The sequence below is a fragment of the Rhipicephalus sanguineus genome, chromosome 8 (assembly GCF_013339695.2).
Source record: "Rhipicephalus sanguineus isolate Rsan-2018 chromosome 8, BIME_Rsan_1.4, whole genome shotgun sequence".
Lineage (NCBI taxonomy): Eukaryota > Metazoa > Arthropoda > Arachnida > Ixodida > Ixodidae > Rhipicephalus > Rhipicephalus sanguineus.
The window spans coordinates 68,881,377-68,901,565 of record NC_051183.1 but is presented as its reverse complement, the minus strand read 5'-3'; the positions used below and the strand labels follow the sequence as shown (position 1 = coordinate 68,901,565).

At 45.1% G+C, this 20,189-nt stretch overlaps 1 protein-coding gene across 1 annotated transcript in view; it reads left to right on the top strand.

Moving 5' to 3' along the window:
- Positions 1 to 508: 508 nt before the first annotated feature.
- The window catches only part of LOC119402048 (putative sodium-dependent multivitamin transporter), a 53,235-nt gene continuing 33,554 nt past the window's right edge, over positions 509 to 20,189 (top strand). The window contains exons 1-4 of the mRNA XM_037669129.2: positions 509 to 739; positions 10,744 to 11,004; positions 17,460 to 17,525; positions 18,264 to 18,315. Coding sequence (XP_037525057.1) covers positions 629 to 739; positions 10,744 to 11,004; positions 17,460 to 17,525; positions 18,264 to 18,315 — 490 coding nt within the window. The 5' untranslated portion in view covers positions 509 to 628. The remainder of the gene's footprint in view (positions 740 to 10,743; positions 11,005 to 17,459; positions 17,526 to 18,263; positions 18,316 to 20,189) is intronic.

Genomic DNA, 20,189 nt, shown 5'->3' with positions numbered 1-20,189 from the left:
GACTTAGACGAACGTGCCACGAGTCAATGTCAGATCTGCTCTAACACTTGTTTCAAAATTTATCACAAAAAGCCCCAACTTGAGTCACCGCCGTGTACGCAGTTGGCTCGAAAAGCCAAGTATTCACATATGGCACACATCCGTAGGGCAGGGTGTTCATTAGTTCAAATCAAGAGCCGGAGTCTCGCCTTCACAAAGCCCAAAGGAACGTCTCGCAATCGATGGCGTGCTTCATTCCGGCAGCCGACACCTGTATGCGTCCACCGTTACTGAACTTCGCTATAGTGCACTGACGGTCGGAATCTGTCGTTTCGCATACATCCCCTCTTTCATAGGGGCAACATACGGTACAGGTGCGAGCCGCAGGAAGGACAGGTTTAATTGGATTAGACGCTCCGTTCACACGTGGTCTGATGGCTTTTCCGCGCGGAGGCGCCACCGACGCCCACGTGATGTATTATAGCAGTCTGGCATTGACTGGAACGTTCATACATAAGTGAACCTCGCCATACTGGAGCACGTGTCAGTTAACGATCATTGCAGATTGTTATTTGGGAGGAAACAGATCAACTTATTTCTGCCGGACAGCATCTGCACATTAGTCGCCGTGACGCAATCAGCGACGGACATGCTTTCCGAAGAAGGGCTCGGAATTGCGGACATCTTGGTTTTCTGTGTTCTGACGGCTGCGGGATACTTCGTGGGGCTCTACTTTTCCTTCAAAGGAAGGCGACGTGAGGTACGTGCGACTTCACAGCGAAATAATATCTGTAGCCCGGGCCACTGTCAGTGGGAAGGAACCGTTTCGTTTATGCCGTTGACTGTTGGTTAAATATGGTGCAATATTCGAAACGCAAGTGTTGTACGTGCAAGGGTATGTATAAATGATTATATTAGGTGCTCTTTACGGACATGTACATTAACGTATTTGCCTCTTAATGCAGGCTGACTATTACTTTTAGCCCCGCCACGGTGGTCTAGTGGTTATGGCGCTCGACTGCTGACCCGAAGGTCGCGGGATCGAATCCCGGCCGCGGCGGCTGCATTTTCGATGGAGGCGAAAATGCTTGAGGCCCGTGTACTTAGATTTAGGTGCACGTTAAAGAACCCCAGGTGGTCGAAATTTCCGGAGCCCTCCACTACGGCGTCTCTCATAATCATATGGTGGTTTTGGGACGTTAAACCCCAGATATTATTATTATTATTATTATTACTTTTAACAGCGTATCCAATGGCATCCTCTCGGAGCCTCCATAAGGCGCTGCGGTGGTACAGTAGTTACGATGCTCGGCTGCTGGCCTTAAGGTCGCGGGTTCGATCCCGACCGAGGCAGTCACATTTCAATGGAAGCAGAATGCTAGTGGCCAGCGTAGTCAAATTTAGGTGAGGTAGAGAGGTGGGCGAGTTGGAAAAGACGCATACTTGGAAAATCAGCGCGAACACGACGGATACAGATGACGAGAAGGACTAAGTACGAGCTCTGTCTAACAACTGAAGTTCATTGAAACAAAAAAGAACACGCGAAATACCAACACCATGCGTGCGCAGGAATTTCAGTAGTTCTATTGGCCTGGGTGTTCGGATCCGTATATTTGAGGCATGTTCCTTTCACGATTTTTCTAGTGAAGGCTGAGCTTCTGAACAATGCTCGATACTCAAATTTCTCTACATTTCTCACGCCATATTTTTAACAAGTGCTTTCCAGCTGCCAATCTAACTCAGTTTTTATTAGCCATTAACGACGAAACATCGCCAGCGTTCACAGGCCAACACGTGTGGCGTGTCATTGACGCGCGATGCCTGCGTGTCTGTACATATTTGTCACAAACGATCGCGTTATAAAGCGCGCGCGAGGCCGCTTTCAAACTGCTACGAGACAGAACGGCGCGAATCGCGCGCCCAAGAAGCGCAAAAGACGAAAAAACAAGCATCAAAAGACGCCGGCGCGCCGCATCCTCCTCACCCGCTCGACCAGACGCCGTAACCACGATCGAACGCCTGGCAAAGCCTGGATCTTTCTAGAAGGAGAGGGTGACGCGTCCGCGAGCGATGCCGTCACGATTCGAACATACGAGAAAGCTCTCGCCCTTTCCCCAGGCTTAGCTGTACTGCACGCAGAAGAAACATCCCGACGCTTCTAGAAACCGGGGAAGAAGGGATAAAAGCGTGCAAACGACGAGGCCAGTCGGTCAGTGAAGGGCAGAGTAGTCAGTGAGAGAATCGAGACAGGAGTGAGTCAGTCGGCCCGGTGATGGTGAAGTTATGCGAAGTGTGGCTCCGTTAGCCAAAGAAGACGTGTTTATGATGGTGTGCGGTCAGTCGAGCGTCGATTTGGAAGAATCCGATGACGACACCGTGTGAGCCGTGACAAGTCACGACGACGGTTGAGCTACGACGATCAACGCTGGAGCTGGCGTGAGTGTTTCCTTGAAGAGAAGCATTCGTTTACCGTCCAAGTATTGTGGACTGGATACGCCACTATCTATTCAGGACTTTAACGGTCATCGAATAGTTTAATGCATGTGATTGCATTGGTTGCGTGTGATCTGTTTGTTTAGCTCCCGTTGTGTAAACACCATCTGAATTATATTGAGAAGTTGTAACTGGTACCAGCCGAGTGTGCACGTGTTTGTGGTATTTGTATTGCCTGAACTGAGAATATATTTCGTTTTCGTTTGTGTTATCGACTCTCGGCTCTGACTCGGTCTTTGGGCCACAACCGGCGTTCGCTGGCGCACCAAAGGACCAACTCTAAATTGTCCGCGCTTTCGTGGTGCGTTTTCGGAGGGCCTTGACGCCAGCCCTTAGAATCCGCCCGGCGATTGCCGAACCCGATTAACGGGATCAGGGACAATATTTCTAGTTCCTTTTCGAAAACTCGGGATTCAGCGTTCATAAAACCTGACACCCCAGCCTATTTTTACTGCTGAACTAAGAAATGACGTCATAAAATATTTTGTACCTTTGCCCTAAGGAAGAGACCACGGCCAATGAAAGTCACCGGGTGATCACTTGCCTATAAAGAGGATACGTAGTTTTACGAATACAAATGCTGTTTATAGGTAACTTATCAGGGGGGAATCGATCCCAGCTGCCGCGGCTGCATATCGATGGAGGTAAACAGCTAAAAGCCAGTATGCTTAGATTTAGGTGGGCGTTACAGAACTCCAGGCTGTCGAAATTTCCTGAGCCCTCTACTACGGCATCCCTCCTAATCATCTCGTGGTTTTTGGGATGTTAAGCCGCAATAATTGTTATTATGCTGCCACTGTGCACGTCCTCTAGTAGCATGTTGACCGACACTACAGTCACAACATAAATGGGAGTATTTTAAACTGCAGAAAATGCTATTCTTACCCGTGTAAAGTCGAATCCGTTGCCAAATTTCAGAGCTCGGCTTCACTTTTAATTTATACATATACATTTATATATTCTGTTTGAACGTCAAGATGCGTCTCCTGTACAGGGAACCCAAGCTCAACTTTGGGCGCGACGCTCGCGCGGCTGAGCTTTGCGTTACTGGGGGCAGACGCTGCCCACGAAGGCGCTTGGTCGCTGGATTTTCGAGCGGCGGCTGCAAGGACACATGCGCGCATGCGCTCCTCATTCGGCCCAGTGCCCTACTTGTCAGCAATAGTTATATTGTGACGCACCACGTATGCAATCCGAGAGCTCTGCGCTTGCTCGGAAGCGGGGGCGGCAGTGTTGTGGCCGTGGATGCCCCCCTTGCGATAAGAGCCGTGGCGCCGCTCGACGTTGCTTTGGAAGCCTATTAGGCCACTCCGTTAGCAACAAGGTTTAGCTTCATAGAATCGCTCGACAATTTAAAATTTGATATAAATGTCTCGAATTGGGCTGGTTGGTACATACTGCTTTTTGAACGGAGAAACAGCGCTAGAACAGGACGAAGACGAGAGGACACAGACACGGTGCTAACAATCATATTTTATTACGTTTGCACGTCAGTATATACAGGGGAAACACAATCAGTATATGCATCGGGGAACAAGATGTCACTGTAACGCTGGCAAATCAGCGTTTTGGAAGGTACAACATTTCATTTTTCGGCAGCGATAGCGAATCTACGCTAACACAACATTCTCCGCTTATCTGGATGCAAAAAAAAATAACACCATCTTCCCAAAGGGAACCCTGATGGGATGCGAAGCAGCAGCGTTGCGCACGGGTGGCGTCACGGGTTGAACGGCGCTAACGCGGTTGCTGCGGTGAGCGCTGGAAGATTTGTTTGAAGCGATGGTTGGCGTAGGTCTTGTCGTTTCTTCAGGGTGGACACGGGCAGTGGACCGGAGCTGACGCGTTAGCGCCGTTCAACCCGTGACGCCACCCGTGCGCAACGCTGCTGCTTCGCATCCCATCAGGGTTCGCTTTGGGAAGATGGTGTTAATTTTTTGCGCGTGAACTGACGATTTCGGTGGTGTAGCGAGCGGCGGTCGCGGTAGCGAAGCGAGTAGTGGTAGCGGCAGGTGTTGCGGGCGAACGGACGAGGCAACAGCTGCGGGCGCTGCGGCGAGCGCGCAGCAGGCGAGGGAGAGAGTGACGTCAGCGCGCACTGCGAGGGGAGCGTGACGTCAACGCGCAGCTGCGGCGTGACCTACTTGGCACCGCTCCAACACCTGCGGCTAGGGGAGCGCGTTGCGGCGCGTTCGTACGGACGCACGGAGGGACAGCGTTACACAGGCTAGTCAAAGAGCTGCTTCGCATCTAAAAGTCTCAAAGATCCCACGTTGGCGTTGCTTTGTATAGGTGCCTAGTACTTCACAATCTTTAAAAACTGGTTCGCATTCACATTTCCTACAGTGATCTAACAGATGACTGCTCACGGACGCTTTTAGCGAGTACGCATGTTCACATAACCTCTCATTGATACATGTATATTTGACGTGCAAACGCCATAAAATATGGTTGTTAGTCAGCGCCGTGTTTGTGTCCTCTCGTCTTCGTCCTGTTATAGCGCTGTTTTTCCGTTAAAAATTTATATTGAACTTTTCATTCGAACCAAGTGTTGGCAAAAGTGATGAAATGGCCAGAAATATTGAAATATGAGTTCGGAAGAAATACAGTCTCAAAGATGCGTTTAGACGCTTAGAATAAAATAAAATGATTCGAGATTTTTGTGTATATAAATAAACATATTACTATCCGTATTACCCCTACTTGCGACGATGCCTCTCCAAAGGCCGCGATTACGCTTTGGAAGGCCTTTGAATTAGCGTGAAATGAATTTAAACGTATATTGAAAAAATGCTGGCTGTTAAACTGAACAACCAGTGACAGCACGAACAGCTCTTACGTTAAAATAACGGATAAATGTTGCGCACTTCGAATAAAGTAAAAAAAAAAACTGCGCATATACCGCTCGCAGCTGTTACAGCCTATCGATAATGATAAGGGTGTTTTTCTGAGTGTCAGTCTTTTCAATTTGAACTCCACGGTTTTGCATTAAGTGATTTTATCTTCCGGGATTTTACGTGTCCAAACCGTGATGATTAGGAGGCACGCCGTAGTAGAGGGCTGCGGAAATTTCGACCATCTGGTGTTCTTTAACGTGCACTGACATCGCACAGTACAGCGGCACCTAGCATTTCGCCTCCATTGAAATGAGACCGCCGCAGCCAGGTATCGAACCCACGACCTTCGGGTCAGCAGTCGCGCATCGTAACCACTGTAACACCGAGGCAGACAGTTTCGCATTAAGATCGGTCTGCATTTCAATGATGGCAGGAATTGCGAACCTTCCTTTGAAGAATTGAAAGATTACCCAGAAGCGTGGATTTCTAGCTCGGAATGAAGTATGCGTTTCCTTTCCTTGGGAATAACGTGTAACATGCTTCTTAACGAATTACAAAGCTGAAATTTCTAAGCCTCTACTATCATTCTCTCAGTAGGCTGATCAGCAGTGGTGCCAGAATATGTTGTTGTATTAGACATGCTTAACTTTTTATTTTCGAGTGCGCCTGTCCTAGAGGAGGGTGTTTTATGTTTCAGTTGATGCTTTCTTAATAGAACCCAGTTTTTTTGTCTGTATCGAGGATCAGCACTACTCCATTTCTTAGCCTGGTCCCTTGAAGAGGCTGACATTACCTGCTGAACAAAACAAAGCGCCTGATTTGCATACGAACAACGTCGCAGCAATTATATTTCAATAAATGCTTAGGGCGTACATTGAAAGTCACCAATTTATGTAAATGCTTCGGCAAGGCACATTTACTTGGATGAATGTTCATACTACACCGCTGTATATTTGCATTAAACACCGTCACACTGGTTCTTAACGTACAACTTTAGCTAACATAATTTTCGAACAAGAGGCCACTTTGTTTATTGTAGTGATGAAAGAAGCTCAAAAGGAAATGTTCGGAGCGCATATATCGAAACTGCAGGTCAGCCTGAGGTAACATCAAACGAATATACTTTACAAACTAACCTCCGAGAATTCAGAAATCAGAGTATGTGCAAGAAAGGCTGTTGCCAGTGGCAGAAATTTTGGTAGCTTTAGATGCGAAGCACCTTATGCGCTCTGGCTGTCGGCGCCTCCGGTCGTTGTAGCCTGTCACGCTGTGTGCTGTCGTGTGCTGTTGTGAGCTGTTCCTATAGGAACAGCTCACAAGAATGCGCGCTAGCCCACGAGAGACAACGCCACGTGCGCTCCTCCGAGTGATAAATAAGACAGCGCTTTCACTCGGGAAAAGCTCTTTTTCTGCAATGGTCACTCTCTGTAGCCATGAGAGGACGCTGTCCTCACATTGCCGTAGGCGCATCTGGTTAGCGCATCTTCGAGCTTGCTGGTAAGTTTTTTTGTGTACGGAGGCAGAGTTTGCCTACTCCAGGATGGGTCGGATAAGTTTATTTAAAGCCAGTAAGATTGTGTCTTGTGATGCTTGCGGCAACTGCCTTTTTATAAATAAGTCTTTGTAGCGCAGATGATGTGATATAATGAATATGAACGTCCCATTGTAGGTCATGTGACAGAATGACCTCTTGATACTTATAGTTGGTGACTTTGAAAGGAATAGCTGAATTAATGACGTAAAAAAATTGGGATGAATGCTTTATTCTAATTATGGATTAGAGCGTGGACTTTTTTCGTTGACGTGCATTTGCCAATCACTGCACCAAGCGGAAACTGCTTCTAAGGCCCAATTTAAGGCGATATAATCATCGTGAAGGTTGATTTCTTTGTACAGGGTGCAGTCATCTGCAAATAACCTGCAGAAGTTATCATCAAATGCAAAGCATTTCTTAGCAAATCCAAGGCACTTCGAGCGCTTCTATCTATCTATCTATCTATCTATCTATCTATCTATCTATCTATCTATCTATCTATCTATCTATCTATCTATCTATCTATCTATCTATCTATCTATCTATCTATCTATCTATCTATCTATCTATCTATCTATCTATCTATCTATCTATCTATCTATCTATCTATCTATCTATCTATCTATCTATCTATCTATCTATCTATCTATCTATCTATCTATCTATCTATCTATCTATCTATCTATCTATCTATCTATCCATCCAGCCAGCCGCCTAGGTCTGGGTACTCTCGCGATCGCCTCCTTAACTTGGTATAGACCAAAACTGACATGGGAGTGTATGATGATTTCACGTATAACCATTTCCGATCCCGTGACCAGTGTACTGGACACAACAAAAAAAGCGGAGCAGAAAAGCAAGCAAAGCCACAATCGAAGCCGAAACCACTTTGACAGCTTGTGTAAGAGGCGAGAAATATCTTTTTGAATGTAGTTCCTCCTTCAGCCCCATTTTCTTATGGGGGTGCGTCAGAGTAATGGCGTCAATCAAGAGGAAACGCGCTCGCATGGTGTGCTGAAGCATACAAAATTATTTGGGGAGTTATCTTCGCGCAATTCAAATAACTTAAATCGTGCGAGCTGATTTATGGCCTCTTGAAACAATGTTCCAAAAAGGTAGCTTTTGTAATTGCATGTTTGCTCGCCATGCGAGATTGTATTCATGTCCAGTGCACTGGACACCGGGATGCAATTGGCGCGCATTGTGCTAAACATGGAGGAGAGAAAAGAAACTAGGAAAGACGTCACGTGAAAATCTTGAAACCCAGTCATAAAAATTGAACCAGGAGCACGCTGGGAATTCTACCAAGAGCCTGGAGCACGAGGAGGCAGCGGCGTCGGAGGAAGTTGGCTTGTGGACGCTCAGCGCGTTCCCTCCTAGCTTTTTACCCCTTTGTGGTGCTCAACGCTATGCGCGACAGTTAGAAATAGAATTTTTTTTTCTTTTTAAGTCAAAACAAACCATTTTTGTGTTTTAAAAGACAATTAACTCTCTGACAGGAAGAACAGCAACATTTTTTCAAAGAAGAAAGCAGAATGTGCGTACCCATAAGTGGAACAAATGAATCCTAGTGTCCAGCATACTGGACATGATTCTCCCGTGAAAGCTATTGTACCTAGAGTCTCCTTTATTTTTTGCATGCTTTTCAATAGCCTCTTAGCTAGAAAGGAGCACTGAAAAATTTTGTTCTACCAGGGTACGAAAAATTCGGGACGGAAAGAGATATGACTGTCTGGTGCACAACTAGCACACACATACTGAAAGAAATAATGCCCATCTATACACTTGTTTCTCTGGGTATACGAGTTGTACAGACGGCCCTCTAGCACATTTTGCCAACGACGCCATATGCTGCTTTCTGGCGTCCATAATTCCCATTGGGTCCGCCAGCAAGCTCACACTGTAACGCGAGTTCATTACTCGTCGCCCTGACATCTACGCGACAAGACTTTCGACCCCTCACGAGCCACTGACATACATCTCGCATCTTGCCGCTGCCTGTGACGAGTGTAGCTGTAAGGGCGACCACATGCTTTGCGGCGAAGTGGCAACAAAATGAAATGCAGGGCGCGTTCGGAGGGCGAAATTCAAAAATAATTTTCTTCCTTAAAACAAAAAATGATTTGATTAGACTTTCTGCATTACTTATCGATGAAGTCTTCTATCAAACGCCGCATGACGAGGAGTTTTACTTGGACCGCATCAGTATGAAAAATACGGTCTAACATGCGACAAATCGCATATATGCTATAATTTAACAATTTTTTGTGGGTTATTTGAAGTCTATTTTACTCCTAAACATTTTTGTAATGAAGTACACTTTCGTGAAAATCATACTATTATTAAGATTGGTTAGGGAGGGTTTCGGATAGCTCAGAAAAAAATCACGAACATTGAATATTTTTGTAGTATTTGAAGATACGTAACTGGTAGCGAAACATAAAAATTTCGGAATTAATGAATAGGACAACTAAACAGAACCTCTGCGATAGCGCAAGCCCGGTTTAGAAGCTCAACACACAAAATTGGATTTTTTACACATTTTTCTATTAGGCACAGTTTAACAAATACAAGGGAACTTCGAGAGGGCACCATGGTCGTCCAAATTTTTTTTCGAGCAAAAATGTTTTGCGACAATACTCCATGTGGCACAGGAAAAAGGTACAAATTTTATCAGCAAAATCGGTGATGTGCGAGCGCCACGTCTGGGACACTTGGCATGGAATGACCCATATATATACACATATACATATACGGTGCATGACGGCGCCGACGGCAAAAATCAGCCCCGACTGTCGATATAATTGCTATCGGAATAAACTGCAGCATACAACTGCTTGCGATTACTTCGCATGAAACCGATTCCCAGAAGGCTTGGGATCTGGCGAATTTTACATTGTTACCTTTCTCTCTTAATTGGTCACTTAGACATCGTCCGGTTTACCGGTCAAAGGAAATCAACGAAACAAGATAGAAATGTTAAATATTTACCAATAAAAGGAAAACTTTATTTCATAATTGCTCAGTGCAGTTCGATATGGACTCCATTTGTTGTCCAATATATATCTTAGCTCTCGGGTATAGCCTCTACGGACTAGCCACTTACCGGTGGCCTACCAGAACGGCGTTTGTCCAACAAAAATGCAGGTATCCTTCTACTGCTTATCCTACAGAATAACGTTATTCCTATGTGGTTGTTCTTCGTTGCACACACGATGACATACGCGTTTCACTTTGGTCAGATTTGAAATTAGCAAGCCACAGAAAACACATGCCGCTGGTATGAGCTTGGGCTGATCCGCTGCTGTGCAGTTCGTGGTGCTGCCTCATCACCTGCGGGCGCACGCACTTGCACATCATAGTACGGAAACAAACAGACAGACAGACAGACAGACAGACAGACAGACAGACAGACAGACAGACAGACAGACAGACAGACAGACAGACAGACAGACAGACAGACAGACAGACAGACAAAGGACTGTATTGAAGTCCTGCGGGACTAGCCGGGGAGGACCCGCTGGGGCACCTGGCTCACTGCCGGCTACTCCCATATTAGAATCAGGAAGCCATGTCTCAACGCTCTCTCACGGGCATTCCGGACAGCCGTTGACCGGATCTCTTGTGCGGTAGTTGAGATGGCCTCCTCCCAGTCCTGTTTGCTGGTGAGTGACGTATCCCTTAAGGCAGAACACTGCCAGAGCATATGTTCTAGAGGGCTGAGCTCCTTCCAGCAATCCGGCCACTGTGGATCAATTTCTCAGTTAATCCTGCTTAGGAAACCTCGCGAGTTTTACTTTTCCTTAGTGAAGATTTCAGACTTCTATCTTGTCTTGTTGCTTTCTTGTAACCGGTCGAAATTGTGCCATTATTCTAAGGATACACTGTGCTTGACTGCAGATTTCACCCGATGACACCAGGGGCACTTCGGCTGTGCTCGAGGCCTTCCTCGGGGGTCGAAGTATTCCGGCAGCGGCACTGGCCGTGTCCGTTCTGGCTTCCGTGGCCACCGCCGTCGGCGTGGTGAGCTTCGTGGGCCACTACTATGCGTACGGCTTCCATCTTGATTGGGCATTGGCCGGCATTCCAGTGTCGGCGGCCATCGTTTCTCTCATTGTGGTTCCACTGCTCTACGATCTGCGAGTGACGTCCGTTTTTCAGGTAAACGCCCGGCCGTCATGCCGTTCGAGGATAAATTCTTTTTATTTCGTTTATTTTATTGACCACTTTACAAGAGGGCATGGGAAGAAAATAAAAAGCTCAGGAGAGCTTGACTAGGATTCCCAGCCTGTAGCAATTCAGCGTCAAGCAGTGCCAGTACACGCATTTTGTGGAAAAACAAAAAAAAAACAAAATACAAAATGAAAACTATAATTATATGCGCTGAGTCATGAAGAGTTGAAACAAAATAAGCAGTCACATTATTTCATTAGGCCACTCCGCGTTTGAAATTGCAGATGAGAAAAACTCGTGAGAAGAACGCTTGAACCCCAGACCTACAACACACGTCAATATAAACGTCACTTGTGGTAAAACGTATGAAACAGAGGGTAGGGTAATTCTTAACATTTGGGCAATTCGTACGTGAGGATTTTACTCGGAATCTTTCCATAAGCCGAAAAGAGTACAGCGAAACGCATTCGGCTAGCTCTGCTATTTCGTTAAGCATCGATATAGCAATCGCGGTAACCTATGTAACCCCCCCCCCCCCCCCCCCCCCCCCCAATGGAGAACCCTGCGCATGCCTAAGCAAACGAGAAAACAAACTTCCTCTGTTACTGCAGAAATAATGACAAGAACTCAATTATGACAAAAAATTGAAGAGGTTTTGGACTCTATGAATGTGGATGACCAGCGAACCTGTTTTGACGAAAGACACTGAGGTGACTCAGAATTTCAAACCATAGCCGATTACACTCTCTGCAGCGAAATCTGAAACGTATTTCCAGCTATAGTTGGTTTTCAGGTTAGTTTAGCGTATGCTCCTGGAATATTTCACCACTCTCCCCTTTCCTACTGCTGAGTAGCAGGCCAGAACATTGATTCAGGCAGACCTCTCAGCTTTTCTGCCATAATAAACCTTTTCTCTCTCTTCTCTCCTGGAATATTTATATTTGAGCAGTGTGCGACTTTCTGCTGCGACATGCGCCGTCTTGTCTAGCTTACCGCATGAGTTTGGCGGCTTGTGCACCATCTAAATATGTGTTGTACGCCCGTGTGTTGCCTTCTACGTGTTTACTGGACCAGTTGTGGGTAGTAGGTTTTGCCCTATTTCTCTGGCACGTACGTTTTTTCCCGCGGATGACGGGCATGCCTTAGCCATATAATGCTTCACTGTAAAATGACTTGCTATAGAACAGGGCCCACAAACACTTGGTGGCTTATAGCCTGCAGCGTAAACGTACGAACGCGGCCATGAGAGACGCTGTAAGGAAAAGCTTCGTAAAAGTTTGACCGCCTGGGATTCTTTCACATCGCACTTTAGGCAGTCCTCTGGCATTTCATCTCCATTCAAATCGAACCCGCATATTTCGGGTCCGCAACCCAGACGCGCCAATAGCGTGACAGCTGTACTATCGTAACCGCTGTATTACAGGCTTTTGTCGCGATGGCACGACGTACGTCATGTAACCTCATTAATCAAAACGCGATGTACGATGACGTCATGTGTGACCATCTCGAAACATTATCAAGCAAAAGCACCATGATTGTCAATATAACGAAAACCAGACCCATGTGTGTCAGTCCCCGTTTATATATGACTGTATTATTAGTTGCCTAGTGTAAACGGGAGTATCAGCCGCAGTACATGACTCCAAAGCAACGTAAAATGTGATTCATGAAAACGGGTACTCGCGAAAAGGAATTCTAAAACAACAATAACGACAAAAAACAATAGTATTTGATTTAAGGCCGACGTTCTTGTGACTGCATTACAGCGGGAAATATGGCGTGAGAATTTGCATGAGACATGCGTTTACTTTTCACGTCCAACCGACGACCTATGTGCGGATGTTGGAGACCAGTTTTTGCTTCCCACACAACCGAACTAAATGGATGCACTTTTTCTTTTTTCGCCAGAATGCGCCATGTATTAGATTTACAGAATTGTGTTTATTGCGTGTTTTTTCTTGTGTTTATTTCTTTTTTGCAAGAGCACATAGCGCGATGCTTTATTGTACTCTAATACATTGAAAACGCCGTTACGGAGCATTAAGCTAGAAGTGGTTGTCGCGTAAGTAAATACACGTATAGCGCATGGTTATGAAACATTGGAAAATGATTCTGAAAGCGTGGTAGGTCATGTGATGGGCACGTTGTCCATCTCGCAGGCTTTTCGCTAGACGTGCGAAGGATGGTGCTTTTTCTCTGACAGAGCAATACTATCAAAAGACGTCAGGCTTCGACGAAACATTTGCCGGCTTTTTATACCTGGCTAACTCCGCCTGTTGTAATACCACCACCACCACCGTACAGTAAGGCGTACAACTTGAAGACGACATTAGTATGTTGGGACAAGTTGTAACCTCAACAGACAAGCAGAGAGCTGAGTGGGTCAGGGGACAAACAATTGTTAAGGATATCTAAGCCGAAACCAAGAAGACATGGGCATGGGCAGCGCATGTAGCGCGAAGGCAAGATATCCAGTGGTCATTAAAATTGACAGGCTGGATCACAAGAGAATGAAAGCGCGTGAGGCGGAGAAAGTTAGGTGGGCAGACGAGATTAAGAATCTTGCGGGAATAACGTGGCCGCCACAAGTAGAGGATCAGATAGGCGAGATATATGAGACGTTGTTGCTCTGCATGCTGTGGACGTAGTCAGGCTGATGATGACAGTAATGAAGTGTAGTGAGACTTACCGTACGATGGGTTGTTGACTGAGGTGTTGATACGTTTAGGATAAACAGAGAGATATATGTATATTCTCTCAGAAGACAGAACCATAGTCCAGCCATCGTTGGTAACCTTGAGGGTCACTTAAATAAGGACAATAAGAACAACAAGATTTGATATAAGGTAGCAAATTGGGCGAGTTAGAATATACTCATGATGACCAGAGCGAATGGGACAGATGAATAGAAGAATGCATCGCATCAGAGCTTGTGTCATGTGCACTCTTCTAGTCCTATGTCTTGTTAGCGCCGGCCGTCAGAACAAGAAGATTGCCGTAGACGTGTGCGCAAGAATATCTGATAATCGAAGATCCTTGATGTCTGCTGACATGTCATCGATTTTACAGCGAAAGTGCATATGGCTAGGGCACGCCCGTCGTCCGGCAGCAATGAAGAAAAAAACGAATGTTCCGCGGAAATTCGGCAAACACAACTATGCACCACTGGTCCACACAAAAAAATCACGCCATATCCACGAAGTGAATGATGATTGAGGAACTGGTTTGGAGATAATCGGGTAAACCATGAATGCTCCATACAATTCCTCTATTGTCATAAAAAGACGTAACACGTTCTTATAGTAGCGATTGTGGTCAGGTTGTTGTCGAACCACAAGCGGTCGCAGACCTTGCAGCTGTGGCCGAACGTGTGGTCGAGGAATGGAGGAAATTTGGTTTTGCCTGCGTTAATGTCATCATCAAGGCGCTCGAAAAACAAGAGGAACAAGACTTTTTTTTCGCGCGAGCGTGCGCATGGTACAGTTGGCTATGCTATACGTGGTTTTGCCTGCGTTAATATCATCATCAAGGCGCTCGAAGAGCAAGCGGAAGAAGACTTCTCTTTCGCGCGAGCTGTGCCTGTAGGGGTCGCCTATGGCACTAAGGTTACACTTACGACGAGGGACATTGACCAGCTTAAGAACCTGGAGAGCTAGCTCCTAAAAAGAAGGGAACACATGGGTTGTAACCACGAATTAGGATCGTACACGGAACGCCAAGCGCATGCGGCAAGCCACAGCAGACGTCGCATATCGCGGCAAAAAGAAGCACGCTTCTGAAATGATTTTTTTTAAGGGAGCATACGCTAAGTTCAAAGGGACTCCCCGGTCATACATGTCGGATTTTGTTGCCGAAAATCAAAGGGGTCTTTCTGGACTGACATTTTGAATATAGTTGCAAGGTGTGTGACCGGCTTAGACTTGAAATTCCCGGTCACCTCTGGGCTGAGTGCTACACAACTTCTCTGCTCGTCCACATTCATTGAGTGAAATGGCTCATTTTTTTGTTTTTACTTCGACTTAGCTGAAAGATTCTCACTCATTATATGCTCTGGCCCCGACTGGTTGTGCTCTATGGTTATAGTTATGGATTATAGTTACGCGTTATATGCCCTGGTCCCTAAATAAGCAACTTCACTAAGCGTCCCTTCTGTTTTCTGCTTTATATACTCTATGAAACCGAATACAGATGTTTGTCGATTATAAGCGAATTGTCTTGGCTGCTTCATGAATCAAATATTCAAGCTGAGAATCCATGAGCACATCATGAAATTGGAGGCGTGAAACCAACAAGTATACATTCCTGTCAATTTAAAGAAATAGCAATATCAAGGCTTCTGTTGTGCATTTGGAACAAGTTTGTAACACTTATAATTAAAGGAGCAATTCGTGCTTTTTTATATAGTCACCTTGACATTGCACACATGACCCAGTGACAGGTAATAAATGCTCTCAGTCATATTTAAATACTCTTTGTGACACGCGCAGCTTCAGAGGAAACAGAACAAAAGAGATGTTTGTTCAAAAGCATGTGAATATAAAGACAGATAGGTACTTACACGTGACATATGATTGATACAGAAAGTGTTACAGAACGTAAAATATTGCTATTCGTGCATAAGTGCTGTCATAAAAAAGCTAGAAGGAATATTTTATGTCACCTGCAAGGTAAAATTATTCCACTTTCTTAACGAGAGCATTTCCGTTAAAAGCAAAAATAAGTATGCATTGCAGCGCCGTGAGAGTACACTTCGAGCATAAACGTTAAGCTATCCGTCAAATTGCGTGACGCTTCGCGCTTGTTTGAAAAGTTTGCCTGCTGTGCAGGCTGAACCATGATGCGCGGCGTCTATTATTAAATTGGGAACTTACGCTGGGACTGTTGAGCACATGTGAACTAGGAGTGATGAATGGGCAGCAATAGTACAGGCTGTGGCCTTTGCATATGCTAGAATGTTGTTTGCATTTTGCTACGGGACATTTATTAATAACGATAGCGCAAGGCTAGGCTGGGCAGTTTATCGCCTGTAGCCCCGCCACAGCTGTGCCGAATCCACTGGTGACAAATTGGTCCGGTCCATGCTTTTTAGAAGCCAGCTTTGCTTCAAGTCGACGCGTAGCTTCCTCGATCAGCTACGCAGCGCGCCATTGATACACTGCATGTGTATTTGTATTATGTGTATTTGTATTAGTTTCCCCAAGAGTGTTTAGAACGGGCTCTAGAAATGCCGCTCTTTCAGCTTGCGCTGGCACTGTGCTGCGTGCTCCCCGCAGGCCTTGTGTTTTTCATCTCTTGAAGCTTCCAGTTTCCGCTGAGCGTCTCTCTTAAGAAAATAACAAGAACTAGTGAAAATTATTTGCGCTTGCATAACGACGAATTTGTCATTACATAGTAGAAAAAGCAGCTGTAGTCGTGGTGCAGTGATGGACAGAATAAATAGAGGTTGGGCCAGGAATTCGTAACCATTCCTGTTGTTATGAGTCATGTGACGTTATGATGGCTGAAGATCAGGAGAGATGGAGAGTTGAGCAGGTGGCAAAAGTCAGTTTCGCCGCAAGGGCGAAGCATTGAATGCAAAAGCAACAAGTTGGAATATCATACGAAGAAAGTCTAGCAGCTCATTCCTTTCGCAGGCACTACCCCTGCAGCAAGCGAAGTGACCTTCGGGCGGTCTACGGCTTCACCGCAGACAGTGAGGTTAAAGAGATAGGCGTGCGAGCGCAGGCGACCACACCCTGTAGGTCAAATACAAAGCCGAAGTCGGGAAGCCCCACTAATGCGAAAGACGGGAAGACCCTTCGCGCCATCTTACAGGTGATAAAAAACACGCCTCTGCCACGCATGTGACAAGGGAGCAGCAACTAACATTGATAATTTCACGACAATCAGAACGGTAAGACATCCTCAAATAAAATCTTTAAGAATCGCCGCTTTTCGCTCTGCAACAACCATATCGGACTGATTTACTTCCTGTCCCCGAGAGACAGAAAATATAGTCTTATATTATTGAGAAGTTTAATACACTCCATCCAAGAGATATAAACATTTTACAGGGAGCTCTTGAACTAATCGGATTGCAATTCAGGACTCTGGGTGTTCCAAAAAATGACGAAGTGACGGAACAAGCTTCTGCACATGACATCAGAGATAATGCAGCAGTTAGTGAACCAGTCCTTGACCCTTAAGCACAAAACGTTTGAACTAAAATTTACAGAATTCAGCTTGTACCGATGATAGCTTGTCCGGAGAAAGCTCTTGAAAAAAAAACAGTGTTGGACAAGACTGTCTTATACGTAGACTAGGCGAGGGAATGCATTTCATGTAAGAATATTACTAAACGACAAAGACAATTTATTTGCGATCACCTAACCCTGTGTTCTGATGGAAACAAAGCTTTACCACTGATTTGCTGATCTCTCTGTTTTCCTGAAAAAAAAAAACAGTACCTTCGGATGCGATTCGACAACAAGGTCGGCATCACAGCCTGCGTCGTCTACTTCGTGCTCAGTGTGAGTGCATAGCTCAAGTGTTATACTTAGCTAATAACCCAAAAGACGAGAGTCAATGCAAGTTTTTTTGTCATTTTGTTACCTTAAAAGCTCTACAGGGGCGTTACATAAGGGGCGGGTAAACATATTCTCATCAAAAATAGTTACATATCATGGATATTGCAGATGTTATATAGTTGGATATCATTACTTGCATGTTAGATATGAATCGAGATATAATTAAAATTAGGGGAAGATTCTTTGGCATTATAAGCAACAAATTTGGGAAACTTCTTCAAAACGGACATGAGTTTTGTCCCATGGTTATGTCAAATGGTTTACATTAGCTAATTTTAAATTTCCAATTGATGTTTGTGCCTTGAAAATATTTCATAAAGAGACAATAACTGTCTTTGATGAGCCATATCCAAAGTAACTCACTGGGGTAACTGACTAGACTCCAAGAGAGGGCAAACGCGTGAGGGGAAGACAGAAAATTAGGTGGGTAGATGAGATTAAGAAGTTTGTAGGTATAACGTGGCAGCAGAAAGCACAGGACCGGGTTGATTGGCGGAACATGGGAGAGGCCTTTGCCCTGCAGTGGGCGTAGACAGGCTGATGATGATGATGATGATTCAAAGTGCCTTTGGTATGCGGGTGTGCTTTTTAATGCAGGCCGTTTCAATAGGTCAAATGGCGCTGTACTTCTGTATTGGCTGAGAAAGTAAATATATGATTTAACTGTTTTTTTTATTACAGCAAAGTGTGGGCGCAGTGGGAATTTTCAGCTCTGCTATTGCTGTGTCCACAAGTGCGTACATTTTCTTTCAAATCAAGTCAACATAATTTAAAAAAATGTTAAAGAAACATCAGGTTCCTTTATATCCACACTAAGTATAAATTAAAGCAATGTGATATCACAGTTCTGACTAGGCGAAAATTTCTTCAATAAACAGTTCTCTTGGATTATATATGCTCATACGAGTGCTTTATAGATTGTTTTTGCCGACGAAATGTAGAACAAGGGAAATGCTGTACTGTGAACGCAAGCATATTAGCTTCGACAAACGGCTTAGCCCAAATGCGTTTTCATTTCAAATCCGGTGCCAAAGTTTACGTTGCATGCCATCATTGGTGTTTTTTTACGGAACAGCTTGTCACTATTCTAGAGAAAAATGTGTAGTGGCTGGAGTCGTTGCCGTTTATTGTAGCTCGAGCAACGAGTATTAGTTTTGTTCCTCTTCCAAGCACTTCCTCTCGAGCACTTACTTCCGATTTTCCAAATATTCCGAAAATGTGCTTTATAAAATAAAACTGGTAATAAATCTAAAGTTCTGGAATCAAATGAGGAATTATATTAGATACATACGATACCTGAGCGTAGGGCAAGATTATTGAAGCCTGTGAAATAGAAAAAAGAAATTATTAGTATATCAGCATGTCATCTGTATAAGTGTCCGACAAGGAAATGACATTTCTTGATCCGTCACCCTAGTTCGGTTGCAAAAGGTTGTGATTGCTCTATAACATGCGCTTTTGGTCCTTGTTCTGTATCTTTCTTGCTTTGTTTTCACCTGCTCGCATATGTATATATATGCGCCACGTGCATATGAAAATAAACATCTCCAGTTGAAAGTCAGCGCTGTGTGTGTGTGCGTGTGCGCGCTTTATACTCTGTCCGCGTTCAATCGCACTGTTCAAACTCAGCATGATAAACCAACTAGCCGGCCAACGCACTTTGGCTGATTTTCTGAAAGACAGAACAGTATTTATTGAAACAAGCCAAGGAAAGAGTTCTCCTCATTGTCTCAGTCAAGTAGTCCCTCAAGGCAGTGTATTAGGTCCATTTTTGATTAATTGTGTCATGGCGGATTTACAACGCAGATTGCCACCAGGAATTCATTACTCACTATATCCAGATGTTGTCTGTATTTGGGCCTCCGGTTCATGCACCAGACATGTTAAAAACATGGTTGATCCCTCCGTCATAGGAATCGGAATAACACGAAAGTAAAGCGTTCCCTTACAGAAGTAACTGAATGTTTACTGTATAAGATATAGAAGAGTTTGCACAATGTATATTGATGTCTGGCAGCTATAGCACCGTTTAACGTGGATGCGCCCACTTTGATGATTGGTGGTACATCTTCATCCCGACGATTAACGTTCATGTTAAATGAATAAAGAAACCCTTGTGGTAGCTGTAGTAGTTAACGGTGAAAGCGCAATCAGAGAACGAGGTGTGAAGAAGAGCGTCGCATATTGGACGCAGAACTTGGTCGCCATCCTGCGGCATGTGAAAATATGATTAAACACCAGGGCCAGACTATGGCAACACTATGCGTTGACAATGGTCGCTAGCCAGAATTAGAGGGAAACGCAAAACGCGTCGCGCCGCGCCGGTAGAGGGTATTGCGGTAGCGCGGCCGCAATTTTTCTCGGGGCGAGCGCGTGAGCGGGGAACGCAGTGTTACACCAGGGCGAGGCAGGCGCGCGCCGCAGAGCTATTTTTGGTGTGGATTAGCATAATGCTATGAGCGAAGCCGACGCTTTTACGACGCTTGGGGCTTAGGTCGCCACCTCGCGGTGTGTTAAGGCATTGACAAAAATTGAACTTCTACTGAAAACGCGCCGAATGGGACGGACGTGTAACGCGTTGCGGGTGCTAATCGCAGAGGCCACAGT